At 39.8% G+C, this 14,382-nt stretch overlaps 1 protein-coding gene across 7 annotated transcripts in view; it reads right to left on the reverse strand.

The window, feature by feature from the left end:
• Positions 1-14,382, reverse strand: part of ndrg4 (NDRG family member 4) — a 40,333-nt gene that overhangs the window by 3,841 nt on the left and 22,110 nt on the right. For 4 of the 7 annotated variants that reach the window (XM_063000333.1, XM_063000332.1, XM_063000335.1 and 1 more), the window contains 12 exons: positions 7,703-7,808; positions 6,988-7,108; positions 6,845-6,907; positions 6,126-6,186; positions 5,887-6,030; positions 5,644-5,747; positions 4,812-4,868; positions 4,489-4,540; positions 1,940-1,987; positions 1,820-1,855; positions 1,485-1,536; positions 273-311 (listed from right to left, as the gene is read on the reverse strand). In XM_063000333.1, the coding sequence (XP_062856403.1) occupies positions 273-311; positions 1,485-1,536; positions 1,820-1,855; positions 1,940-1,987; positions 4,489-4,540; positions 4,812-4,868; positions 5,644-5,747; positions 5,887-6,030; positions 6,126-6,186; positions 6,845-6,907; positions 6,988-7,108; positions 7,703-7,808 (883 nt within the window). Of the gene's footprint in view, positions 1-272; positions 312-1,484; positions 1,537-1,819; positions 1,856-1,939; positions 1,988-4,488; positions 4,541-4,811; positions 4,869-5,643; positions 5,748-5,886; positions 6,031-6,125; positions 6,187-6,844; positions 6,908-6,987; positions 7,109-7,702; positions 7,809-11,761; positions 11,971-14,382 lie in introns of those variants that run through there. The other 3 variants (XM_063000336.1, XM_063000337.1, XM_063000334.1) reach the window with 3 other exon arrangements.

Raw genomic sequence — 14,382 nt, forward strand, 5'->3', positions numbered from 1 at the left:
AATTTGTGCCCATTCAGTAGCACAATAGAGCATCAGTACAGCTGGGCGCTGATGTTGATGTCCAGTTCATCCCAGAGCTGTTTAATGGGGCTCTCTACAGGACACTGGAGTTTCTTTAAACTGAGCTTTTCCTTATGCTGGAGCAGGACAGGACCTTCCCTAAACTAGCAACTCTAATTAGACGGGGTGTGAACGCAGTGTCAGACCAGACAGATCAAACAGGAGGTAGTTCAGTTTCAGATGGATGAGGTGGGACAGGAAACAGGAAGTACCTGGCCCGCCACTCATCCTCCGATCCTTTATAGACGCAACTGAGAGAGGACAGGAAACACACACACACATAGATACAATGGGTTACAGGAAACTTCACACTCCTGCACACACACACACATGCACACAACACACACACATACAAACATACACACACAACAGATCAGACATACACACACACAGACACACACACAGACACACACACACAACAGATCAGACATACACACACAGACACACACACAGACACACACACACAACATATCAGACATACACACACATAGACATCCACACACACACATAGACATACAAACATACACACACAACAAATCAGACATAGACACACACACACAGACATACATACAAACATACACACACAACAGCTCAGACATACACACAGACACACACACACACACAGACATACAAACATACACACACAACAAATCACACAGACACACACACACACAGACATACAAACATACACACACAACAGATCAGACATACACACACACATAGACACACACACACATAGACATACAAACATACACACACAACAGATCAGACATACACACACACATAGACACACACACACACATAGACATACAAACATGCGCACACAATAAAACAGACATAGACACACACACACACACACACACATACAAACATACACACACAACAAATCACACATAGACACACACATACACATAGACACACATACAATCACACACCCAGTAGCACAAATAATGTGCACTAACACACATACACACAAATACACACAACAAATCACATACAAACAGATACATAATAATGTGCACTGACACACACCCACACACACACACGTTCTCATACAGACACACACACTCACAGAAGAACTCACACAAATGCACACACTGACTTACACACATACACACATACATACACACATTTACATACAGACACACACATTCACACACACACACACACACACACACACACACACACACACACACATTCACATACAGACACACACACACACACACACACCCAGAAGAACAAATAATGTATGCTAACACACACACATAGACTCACACAAACACACACACACACACACGTTCACATACACACACATTCACACATACACTCACAGTAGCACAAACAATGTGCACTAACACACACACACACTTTAGACACACATTTAGACTTTAAGGTATAAGAGGTGATTATAGGTGAAGACTCACTGTAGCCCATCCCCTGCAGGAAGTACTTAAAGGCCTCCGTCAGTTTTCCAGGCTGTTGGAAGAAAACAAAAAAACAGTTAACGACCCCAATACAGCCCTCAGAGGAAATCAAACTCACAACCTTCTGATCACTGGTACAGAAATTTGCTTTCTAATCAGATATAAAATAAAGAAGAATAAAGAGAATCAGAACCTGAATCACAAGTATAAGCAATTAATCATGATGCAATCTGTCCAAACCTGGCATTCCCCCCACCCTACCCCCCAAAAATGGGATGTCTGAAAAGCTCACGGTCAGGTGTCCGAATACTTTTGGTTCTATATGTTTTGTGTACCTGTGTGATCTGGGGCAGTCCACCTGAGTCGGCCATCTGAAAGAAAACACACGTGTAGGTCATTACATGTCATATTTATGAGGACGGTGATGTTTATCTGGTATGTTGGCTGGTTTTTACCTTCAGGAAGGTGGTGTTGGTCGGGTCCAGCTTGGAGTTACACTCGACCTATAGATGGAAAAAAATAGAATAATACATTTAATGTAAATGCATCAAAAATGGACCGTAGGTACCATCACAGACGCCTTTATCCACTTCAACTTACATTTGAGACTGTATACATTGCAAGCAATTGAGGGTTGAGGGCCTTGCTCAAGGGCCCAACAGCGGCAAACTGGTAGATGTGGTTCTTGAACCAGTGACCTTCTGATTACTAGTCCTGTACCTTAACCGATGAGCTACCCCTTTATGGTTTTATGTTCTCTAGTACTTTTGCTACCAATATATGGCAGACGAAAGTGTCCACTAATGAGGACGGCAGGTCTAAGTTAAGCAAAATGAGGTAGAAGGTATAACACCTCTGCACTTATACACATACACACATACATATACAGTTTCACTCTTCTGCACACATGAACACACACACACACACACACAAATGCACAATGTGCACTAACACACAATACAATCACACACAGATGCACCTACAAAACCTTCATACACACACACACACACACACACACATAATACAACCACATGTACAGACACACACACACACACACACTGATACACGTTCACATACACACACACATAATACAAACACATGTACAGACACACACACACACTACACAAACTCTGATACACGTTTACATACACACACACACATAATACAAACACATGTACAGACACACACACACACACACTGATACACATTCACAAATACACACACACACATAATACAAACACATGTACAGACACACACACTGATACACGTTCACATACACACATATAATACAAACACATGTACACACACATACATACACACTACACACATTCTGATACACGTTTACATACACACACATAATACAAACACATGTACACACACATACATACACACTACACACATTCTGATACACGTTTACATACACACATAATACAAACACATGTACAGACACACACACACACACTGATACACGTTTACATACACACACATAATACAAACACATGTACAGACACACACACTACACACCCTTCTGTTTACTAGTCCAGTACCTCAACCACTGAGCAGGACTTAATGAGGTTCAGGTGCTTTTTCTCTGTTCTGTACACATACTCAGTGATGATCATCACATTTTTCTGACGCATGTGTTCTTAAAACGCCTGGATGCATCTCTCTTCTCTTCAAAACATCACAGTGAAGATTAAATGCTGTTTGACCCACATCTGCGTGGTTATATAACTATAAGCTACCACATTCACATCTTCCTGCCTTCATAGCTGCTTTCTCTCTTCCTTCTCTTTGTCCCACTTTTTATTTCCCTGCTCTACTTTTCACGCTCTGTTAGCTGGATTAGAAGCGACGGCTCACTGACCCGGGATTCATACACAGCCACAAAAACAAGGATAAAAATAACCGACACTCATAAACACACGGTCCAGGAGGCTGACCCAAATCCTGCAGCTTTCACCCCAGGAGAGAAAGCTGACCCGCTTCTGTGTGTTTAGATTTACGCCCACAGTGCAAAATATACCAGAGAAGCACCTCACACAGAGGGTCAAAAAGTCTGTGTACACGTACCAGGGACTGTTTTATTACTGAGAAGACATTAAAAGAAGCTTGGAAACAGATTCTATGATTCTGTGTTTATTCTATGACCCACTGGCAGGAGTAGAGAGAAGTGTGACATGTTTAGCTGAGAAATGTCTATTAGATTTAAAGCAATTGAATACATTATAATAATATTTACACCATGTTTCTAAACTCACTGCCCATTTTATCAGCTCCACTTACCATATAGAAGCACTTTGTAGTGTCCATCTGTATCTCTGCATGCTTTGTTATCCCCTTTCACCCTGTTCTTCAATGGTCAGGACCCCCACAGGACCACCACAGAGCAAGTATTATTTAGGTGGTGGATCATGGTGCTGGTGTGTTAGTGTGTGTTGTGCTGGAGTTTTTAAATACCGTGTCCACTCACTGTCCACTCTATTTGACACTCCTACCTAGTCGGTCCACCTTGTAGATGTAAAGTCAGAGACGATCGCTCATCTATTGCTGCTGTTTGAGTCGCTCATCTTCTAGACCTTCATTGGTGGTCACAGGACGCTGCCCACGGGGCGCTGTTGGCTGGATATTTTTGGTTGGTGGACGATTCTCAGTCCAGCAGTGACAGTGAGGTGTTTAAAAACTCCAGCAGCGCTGCTGTGTCTGATCCACTCATACCAGCACAACACACACTAACACACCACCACCATGTCAGTGTCACTGCAGTGCTGAGACTCATCCACCACCTAAATAATACCTGCTCTGTGGGGGTCCTGACCATTGAAGAACAGCATAAGAGGGGGCTAACAAAGCATGCAGAGAACCAGATGGACTACAGTCAGTAATTGTAGAACTACAAAGTGCTTCTATATGGTAAGTGGAGCTGATAAAATGGACAGTGAGTGTAGAAACAAGGAGGTGGTTTTAATATCTCCAAACATAAAGATTTCAGGTAAACACTCACCACTCCCTCTTCTGCTGGAGCGTTATCTCCGACCACCAACATCACGGGGCATCTACCGAAAATCAACACACCAATAAACAACGAGACCTTACAGCTTATACTCTACACAAAACATACAAACACACAACGGGGACAACATTTTGCACCCCTCATAAAAAAAGGAAGAATATGATCATGTGAGACATTTTTTCCTCTTTACCCGTCCTCCTCACTGAGTTGGGGGCAAAATACACAGGCACCTTCACCTACAAAATCATCTTCTCTTGAAACCAGGAGCAGAAAGAATGATCTTTAATTAGTTAAAAACAGAAAAAGAAACAGACCTGAGGGTCTTGGCATTGATCACGGTCCCGCTGCGGTTCATCTCCAAATCTCTACGGCTGAAACACACACACACACACACACACACACGTGTTGTGGGAATTCAAAATAACACTTAAAGATTGACACAGACAACCGGAGTAATAGTAAAAGCAAACAATCGATTTATTACTCAGCTGAGGACCCATCTCATAATGCAAACACACACATGCCTTTACAGGAGAGAAGGGTGGATACTGCCCGGCTATCGCAGTATTTATACCCCGCTTTAATGCCCCTTCAGACTAGCTCTGCTCAGCGGCCCAGTCCAAGGCCGACTCTCCACATCAAACTTGTTTATTATTTTACTGCAATGGTCAGTTTGTCAGGAACATGACTGTATGTGTGTGTGTGTGTGTGTGTGTGTGAGTGTGTGTCAAGGTCAGTATCAGTCTTTGGAATTCTGAAACATTCAAAAAGTCACTTCTACCTCTGCTAATAAACTAAAAACGCAGAAACTTATGAGTTTAATGCAAATAACTAATAAAATATAACATTTCCAGTCACACATGCCACATTACTTAACATATCAAATCATGTTTACTCCACGGGCTTCTTTACACCAGCAAGCAAAGAATTCTCATTCACATATTTCTTTTGTACTTGTGTCAGGGCCTCAACCAGACAACAGGAATCACATTTGTTTTGGCATTATGGAGAAACCCTGTTCGACCTTCTCTTCTCTAGGCTGGCTGCACTGCTCAGACTGAGACTGGAGAGCTCAGAGTCTTTGTGATGGCTTATTGAATGCTGCATTATTAGCAGATATGATGTACGTGTGTGTGTGTGTGTTACCTGTTGTACATGTTCCAGAAGAGCTGCAGGTTGAACTGGTTGACGGTGTTGTTGATCTGCTGCCGGTAGCTCTGCACCAGCTCACTGTTGTTCATCAGCTCCTCCTGAACGTCACAAAATCAACAACACGCCGTGATTACGGGTCGGCGATACGGCAAGAACATCACGATACATTCATTTTTAAAGTGATGACAGTGCAGTGACACGACATGACATGATGCAGGTAGGTGTGCTGGTGTTTACCTGGCTGAAGAGGTGAGGCAGGACCGTGTCCGGCAGAGCGCTGGTCAACCCGGTCAGTTTGGAGGCGGCCCAGTCGATCCAGCCTTTTCCATTGGGGTCGATGTTGAGCAGGACCAGACCTTCAACCAACTCTGGAAAGATCAGCTATACAAAAGAGGGAGACGGATATGATGCTGAGGACAAATTAACCAGCCGAATATTTGCTCAAGAACAGAGAACAGGACAGGAAAGGAACTTACAGCGAATTTGGCGAGGACGTAGGCACCGGCTCCGACTCCAATACCCACAATGCTTTTAAATCTGATGATAAACAATAATAGCAACATTTCATTAAAGGAGGACATTAGACCCCACAAAGGAGAACATCAGCCCCCAAAAAATATACCAGACCCAAAACATCAGACCCCAAACAGAACATCAGACACCAAAGAGGAGAACATCAGACCCCAAAGGAGAACATCAGACCCCAAATAGGAGGACATCAGACCCCAAAGAGGAGAACATCAGACCCCACAAAAAAGGACATTAGACCCCACAAAGAACATCAGCCCCCAAAAAAATATACCAGACCCCCCCAAAAAGGACATTAGACTCCACAAAGAAGAACATCAGACCCCCCAAAAAGAGGGACATCAGACCCCCCAAAAAGAGGGACATTAGACCCCCAAATAGGAAGACACCAGACCCCAAAAAGAGGGACATCAGACCCCCCAAAAAGAGGGACATCAGACCCCCAAATAGGAAGACACCAGACCCCAAAAAGAGGGACACCAGATCCCAAAAAGAGGGACATCAGCCCCCAAAAAATATACCAGACCCCCCCAAAAAGGACATTAGACTCCAAAAAGAAGAACATCAGACAAGCATATTTTATAAATGTATATAAACGTTTACAAATATAATCAACTGTAGAACCCAGTACATTAACCAGTAACCGTACTGGTGTAATCGTACCCACCCGAAGTGCTGCACGACGCTGGGAAGCATGCCCGCCAACTGGTCCATGGTGGGGTACTGGTACCTGCAAAAGAGTGGCACAGAGATTCAGAATTAGTACAATGGTGGGTGTGTGTGTGTGTGTGTGTGTGTGTGTGTGTGTACCCTGCTGGCATCTGAGCGGCTCCGACTTGTTGGCCGGGAGCATCGACGTGACAAACCACGAAGTGCTTGGTGATCTCCTGCATGTCCTCGTTATGGAACAGGGTGTTGAAGCACAGCTTGTCTGAAAGACAGAATGAGACGGTGTGAGGGGTGTGAGGGGTGTGAGAGGTGTGGGACCTTTAAAATGTGTTTCAAATAAAATGGTCAGGTGTTTTTGGGATAGATGCAGTGTGATAGATGAAATGTGAATGAAATATTTAATGCAGTGTGATAGATGCAGTGTATGATGCAGTGTGATAGATGCAGTGTGATAGATGCAGTGTTTGATGCTGCATGGTAGATACAGTGTACGTATAATGCAGTGTATGATGCAGTGTGATAGATGCAGTGTGATAGATGCAGTGTTTGATGCTGCATGGTAGATACAGTGTACGTATAATGCAGTGTATGATGCAGTGTGATAGATGCAGTGTGATAGATGCAGTGATAGATGCAGTGTGGTGGATTCACTGTATGATTTTTTATACCATCCGTCACTAATTAGTCTCAGAAAACTTTGATCCAGTTCACATTCACACTGATTCTTCATGAAACAGCACCAGTTAACACCAGCAGTAACAGACGACACTTTGTCATGCAGTGTGAGAAACTCATGAGAACAGAACTGGTTATTGCACACACACACACACACACACACACACACACACACACTTACGGTTCAGTCCCACATCGTGGTAGGTGAGAATGGCAGGTTTGTTTCCCTTAGGAGCCCCACGGATCACCACGTGCAGCATCCCGTATGGGGTGTCGATGTCATGTTCCTAAAACACACACAAAAATTATTCATCTCAGACTGAACTGTTAGATCACGTGTTTATAAAGCGACTGTATGTTCACTAACATGTTATTATTTCACCACTGGAATGTCACCAACATCTCACAGTGATTTTATTTAGCTTGATGTAAATGTTATTCTTAAATGAACACAGGAACCTTGATTCTGAGAGAATTTACAAAGAAACGACCTGAACACATCACATGTGGGTTTATACGGGATTTACCAAGTCTGACTGCACACAGTGAGTCTGTAACTGTCCAGTGTTTGCAGGAAATACAACAAGATCAAGAACGGTTGTACTGTCTGTCTGTCTATCCATCTGTCTGTCTGTTGATCTATCTATCTGTCTGACTGTCTGTCTATCTATCTATATATCTATCTATCTGTCTGTCTGTCTGTCTGTCTGTCTGTCTATCTATCTATCTGTCTGTCTGTCTGTCTTTCCATCTATCTAACTGTATGTCTGTCTGTATGTCTATCTGTCTGTCCGTCCGTCATCCGTCTATCTATCTATATGTCTGTCTGTCTATCTATCTGTCTGTCTATTTATCTATCTATCTATCTATCTATCTATCTATCTATCTATCTATCTATCTATCTATCTATCTATCTGTATGTCTGTCTGTCTATTTATCTGTCTGTCTGTCATCCGTCTATCTATCTGTCTGTCGATCTGTCTGTCTGTTCGTCCATCCGTCATCCATCTGTCTGTCTATCTATCTATCTATCTATCTATCTATCTATCTATCTATCTATCTATCTATCTATCTATCTATCTATCTATCTATCTATCTATCTATCACTGTTGGGCCCCTGAGCAAGGCTCTTGACCCTCAGTTGCTCAAAAAAAATTGTGTTCAGTCATAATTGTAAGTCAATCTGCTAATTGCCATAAATGTAAATGTAAACGTTAATGTAAATGTTAATAAAATGCACAGACGTCATGTTCTCGCATCCAAGAAAAGTAAAGAAGTAAATGTACAGTATGTGTAGAAATGGCCGGCGACAACCATAGGTCATTATTTAGTAGTGATGCGGTTTGTCCTTTCTTATTTATGACTGCAGACCAGAAAATTGCTGCAGATTCTAACTGCCTGAGAGCAAATTAAAAATCACCAAATCCCAAGGAGGTGCCAACACTGGGGATAATCGAGCCACACCTAACTAACAAGTACAAAACAATCATGCCTTCACATTCTTTAGAAAAAGTAACTTTAAGATAATCATGCTGCATCACTATTCACTGTGTGTGTGTGTGTGTGTGTGTGTGTGTGTGTGTGTTTGTGAGTGTCCTATGGACTGCATACGAATGACTCTGCATCTGCACTGCCACGTAGCATAAATCATCATACAGCTCCGAATTTACCCTATAATTGTTTTACCTTTTTCTTAATACACGTTTGCCTCAGATTTATTTTTAAGAACATCTGTAAACAGTTCAGACTGGTGTTGGGGGCAAAAGCACGTGGGCAAAGGTACTTGACACACCAATAAAGCACCACTTGACTGGCATAGCAAACAATATATAATTCACCATGAGTTTCCTTATATAGCCACAATTTTTATAATGGTTTGTTCCAGGATTATAATGCATCATGTTACAAAGCACAAGTCAGTTTATACTGGTGTGATAAACATGACGTCAGTGTAATTCACTCTCCCCAGTCCTGGACTGAGATCCCAGTTCGGTCTAGATTCAGCCGAGAGCCTCTGTACTGTGGTACAACTGGAGATTCACATCATAATCACATCAGCGTGGACCTAATGTGTCAAAAACTCCCATTTTTTTGTATGGTGATCCTTGTGTATGTGTGTATCTGTGTATGTGTGTGTAAATATACAACAATTACAACAACAATGAGACCAAGACTGCACAAAACTAATGTCCATTAAGACGAGATATGATGAGTTTAATGTAGATTGACCTTCACAGAGCCGCTGACCTCCATTAACCCCATTAAACACCTGAATGATCTGAGACACCGACTGTGTGTCTGACCTTTTTAACATTAACAAACGTCCTAACAAACATCCTTTTAACAGAATGGGCACAATTTCCCACAGACACACTCTAAAACCCTGTGAAAAGCCTTTCCAGGACAGTGAGGATGGACGTGAAGCTACAAATTCATACCTGTGCTTTTAAAATGACATGTCCAGACCGCTCCTGATCAGATTATAAGTGTATTTAATGAGCGGACGTGTGAATGTGTGAACGTGTGAATGAGTTCTGTCCTCTAATGAACTGGCGCCCCGTCCAGGGTGTGTTCACGTCTCACACCGGATGTTTCTCAGGGATTCAGGTTGATATATATACTGCTGTGTTATAAAGTGTAGTATTAAAAGGTTTCTATTGTTTCACTACATGATTATGTGGCGTAAAATTTGTGATTGTTTTATAATAAATAGCAATTGTATTATTTTATTGATTTAACGATAAATTGCATCAGTACATAGTGCTGTGTCACTACACAAAGCTACATTATAATATATAACTTATATTACTGTTTTATTAATACTTAGTGTAGTATTATTAACATATATTACACAAATCACATTATTATTATTATTATTATTATAGTGTATTATATTATTATTTTCTATTTTATTGTTATTTCTATTTTTATTTTAATTATTTTTTTTTTTTTACATTATTTTTAGTATGATTATCAGTATGATTTGTTACTATTATTATTATAATTATTATTATCGTTTGTTGTATTATTTGTATTTTCCATTTTATTATTATTTATATTTCTAATTCATTATTATTATATTTTAGTATATTGTTTTATTACTTTTTTATTTATTATCATTTTGTAATATTATTAGTATTTTCTAATTATTTTTTATTATGATTATGAGTATGATTTGTTATTATTATTATTATTATATTTGTAATTTATTATCATTTTTTTAAATATTATTTTTTTTATTTTTTTTATTATGAGTATGATTTGTTACTATTATTATTATTATTATAGTTTATTGTATTATTATTTTCTTTTTTAGTATTATTTCTATTTGTAATTTATTATTATTATTATTATTATTATCATTATTGTTATTATTATTATTATTATTATTATTATTATTATTAATGTTATATTTTTTAATTTATAATCACTCACTCACTTTCTTAACCGCTTATTCAATTAGGGTTGCAGGGTGGTGCTGGAGCCTATCCCAGCTTTTTAATGGGTGCAAGGCACACAGTAACATTAACAAAGTAATCATTTTATATTATTTTTTACATATTTTTTATTATGATTATGAGCATGATTTGTTACTATTATTATTATTATAGTTTATTGTATTATTATTTTTTATTTTATTAATATTGTTATTATAATGTTTTTTAATTTATTATCAGTCTTTTAATTATTATTTTTAAATTATTTTTTATTGTGATTAGGAGTATGATTTGTTACTATTATTATTATTATATTTTAGTATATTTATATTCATTTATTATCATTTTTAATGAATTTTTTAAATTATGATTATGAGTATAATTTGTTATTATTATTACTGTTATTATTATTATTAATTCTGCAGTATTTTAATATTGCTTTGTTATTATCTGTTGTATTTTTTTACCTTGCATCATGTACATTTGCAGCTTGTTCACATGCACGTGCATATTTATTTAATTTTATTAAAAACACACCACGTTTCTCTATAACACAAAGACACACAATAAAACATGGACAGACACAGTAACACACTGACTGAAATTCACACAGGCTTTCTGTCTTGCTGCCACATTATAATCAGGGAATAATAGAATTAATTAATATATTTTTATCTTTTGCACAAAATGTTTTTTAAAAAAACCCACAAAACCCCAAACAGATTAAAATCACGTGCACAGACAGTCAGGCTCTCGCTGCTACACCCAGAATTCCCACACATGCAGAGTGTAATGGCACTCACCCCGTCCCAACACTCAGGCATGGCTGCTGCAGAGCGGGTGTGTGCTGGGTACCAACAGTACCAAGATGAAGAACAATACGAGGAAGACGGTGAGGAAGAGCGCGTGAGGAAGACTGAGGAAGATGAGTCAGCAACTGCTGCTTTGCTTCTTCTGGGCGTTTTAGTCTCCAGACAGCAGAGGGATGCAGGGATGCTGCTGTTGCTACGGCGATTTTCTCTCTCTCTCTCCCCTCCTCCCTGTCCCCGTCCTGCACTTATCCTCGTCTGCCCCGCCCCAGCGCGCGTCTTGAGCCCTCATTGGTCAGGACGGAGCGCTGACGTGGAATGACTGGCTGGTTTTGGTGTCAGTCTCTGCTGAGCTTGTTTTCTTCCAGCGTTTCTCCTCTGCAGTGTTTCTAGGTCAAACGTGGTTCTGTCCTGATTCACAGTCCCCTCACCCCACCCACCCACCCTCACTCTCCACCCTCCCCCCTGCAGCATCATACTCCCTCCTCAGATCTGGCTCAGACTGGTCACAGGCACGCCGCAAACCACCAAAAAAAAAGCGGTAATAAATAATAACTAATACATAAATAACAATAAATATATAAATATATCAGATCAACGCCTACGCTGCACGTACCCTCTCACGCAGTGTCTGATTTAAACACATCAGATAAACAATTAATACAATAATGTCTACAGCAGCACAGTTACCAATCACTGATTCTTTTAAAGAGGAGGTCTATAGATATAAATAAACAAATAGATAGACAGATAGACAGACAGACATATAGACGGATAGATAGATAGATAGATAGATAGATAGATAGATAGATAGATAGATAGATAGATAGATAGATAGATAGATAGATAGATAGATAGAGACAGACAGACATATAGACGGATAGATAGATAGATAGATAGATAGATAGATAGATAGATAGATAGATAGATAGATAGATAGATAGACAGACAGACAGACAGACAGACAGACAGACAGATACAGACAGACAGACAGACAGACAGACAGACAGAAAGGCAGACAAGTAGATAGATAGACAGACAGACAGACAGTCAGTTTGAACATCGGTTTGAACGGTCTGATACTAACTGTGTGTTAGCTAGAAATCCACACAGACATGGGGAGAACATGCAAACTCCACACAGAAAGGACCCGGATCGCTCCACCTGGGTATCGAGCCCAGGACCTTCTTGCTGTGAGGAACTGTGCCACCTTTAAAGTCGCTAAAAGCATATTCTAAAGCAGCCCTATTTTTTAGAAAACTTATTTGTATTTTTTATATGTAAATGATCATTAAACCTGAACTCAGCTGCTCCCTCATTATCACTGTTTTAATTAACATTTTAAATGTGATTTTCTTTTCTCTACTAAACAAACCTGTGACACTGAAAGGTGAGAAGCAGAAGTGAGAGGTGCACGGGTGTCAAGTATTCTGATGCTTTACTTACACAACAGATTTAAGTTTTATAAAAAAAAATTAGGACAAATCTGATCATCAGATGAGGGAATAAAGCATGTAAGAAAAACATGGGATAAAAAAATGTAATCTCTTATGAAATCTTACTCGCCGCTGAAGAGGTTAGACGTTTAGCTTAAAGGGGGGTGAAAATGAGGTCAAATTTTTATGAGAATAAAAGATCTCCCAACTGTTTATCTCTGACTTTACATCTACAAGGTGGACCAACTAGGTAGGAGTGTCTAATAGAGTGGACAGTGAGTGGACACGGTATTTAAAAACTCCAGCAGCGCTGCTGTGTCTGATCCACACATACCAGCACAACACACACTAACACACCACCACCATGTCAGTGTCACTGCAGTGCTGAGATTGATTCACCACCCAAATAATACCTGCTCTGTGGTGGTCCTGAGGGGGTCCTGACCATTTAAGAACAGTGTAAAAGCAGGGTAAAAAAAAAGCATGCAGAGAAACAGATGGACTACAGTCAGTAATTGTAGAACTACAAAGTGCTTCTATATGGTAAGTGGAGCTGATAAAATGGACAGTGAGTGTAGAAATAAGGAGGTGGTTTTAATGTTATCACTGATCGGTGCGTTTATATAAAAATGTGGGACTAATTTGTTAGAAAATTGAATATCTGTATGTTTCCAAAAAGTTTTAAAAGTTGTTTAAAAAGTTGTGTTCCAAACCACACACCAGTGTTTTAAATATTATAGATGTCTAATAAATGCACTACTCGGTGTAGTTACACACTATGTAGCTCACTAGTGCTGTGTAAACAACGTCTGCCTGCCATACCCACGAATGAAAGCCTAAAAACCACCAACGAGCTGGAAAAAGACAACTGCATTGCTCCGAAATGTTTACATACCCCTAAGTAATGATGGTGCCTTACTTTCATGCCATTGGCACTAATAAACCCACATGCCATGCCAGATTCTGGCACTCGTTTCTTCTTTTATTAAAAGCGCTATACAAATAAATTAGACTTGACTGACCCACCATGACCCTGACCGGGATAAAGCAGTGGGAAAACCAATCAGGGTTCAAGTATTGGGATGCCCCTTCTTATTTTCTGATTCATGTGTTCAAGCCACAACAGTTGCTTACAGGTGTAAAACATCTAATATAAAAAATAATATATAAAGGAAATGA

The sequence above is a fragment of the Trichomycterus rosablanca genome, chromosome 8, assembly GCF_030014385.1.
Source record: "Trichomycterus rosablanca isolate fTriRos1 chromosome 8, fTriRos1.hap1, whole genome shotgun sequence".
In the NCBI taxonomy this organism is placed as follows: Eukaryota; Metazoa; Chordata; class Actinopteri; order Siluriformes; family Trichomycteridae; genus Trichomycterus; species Trichomycterus rosablanca.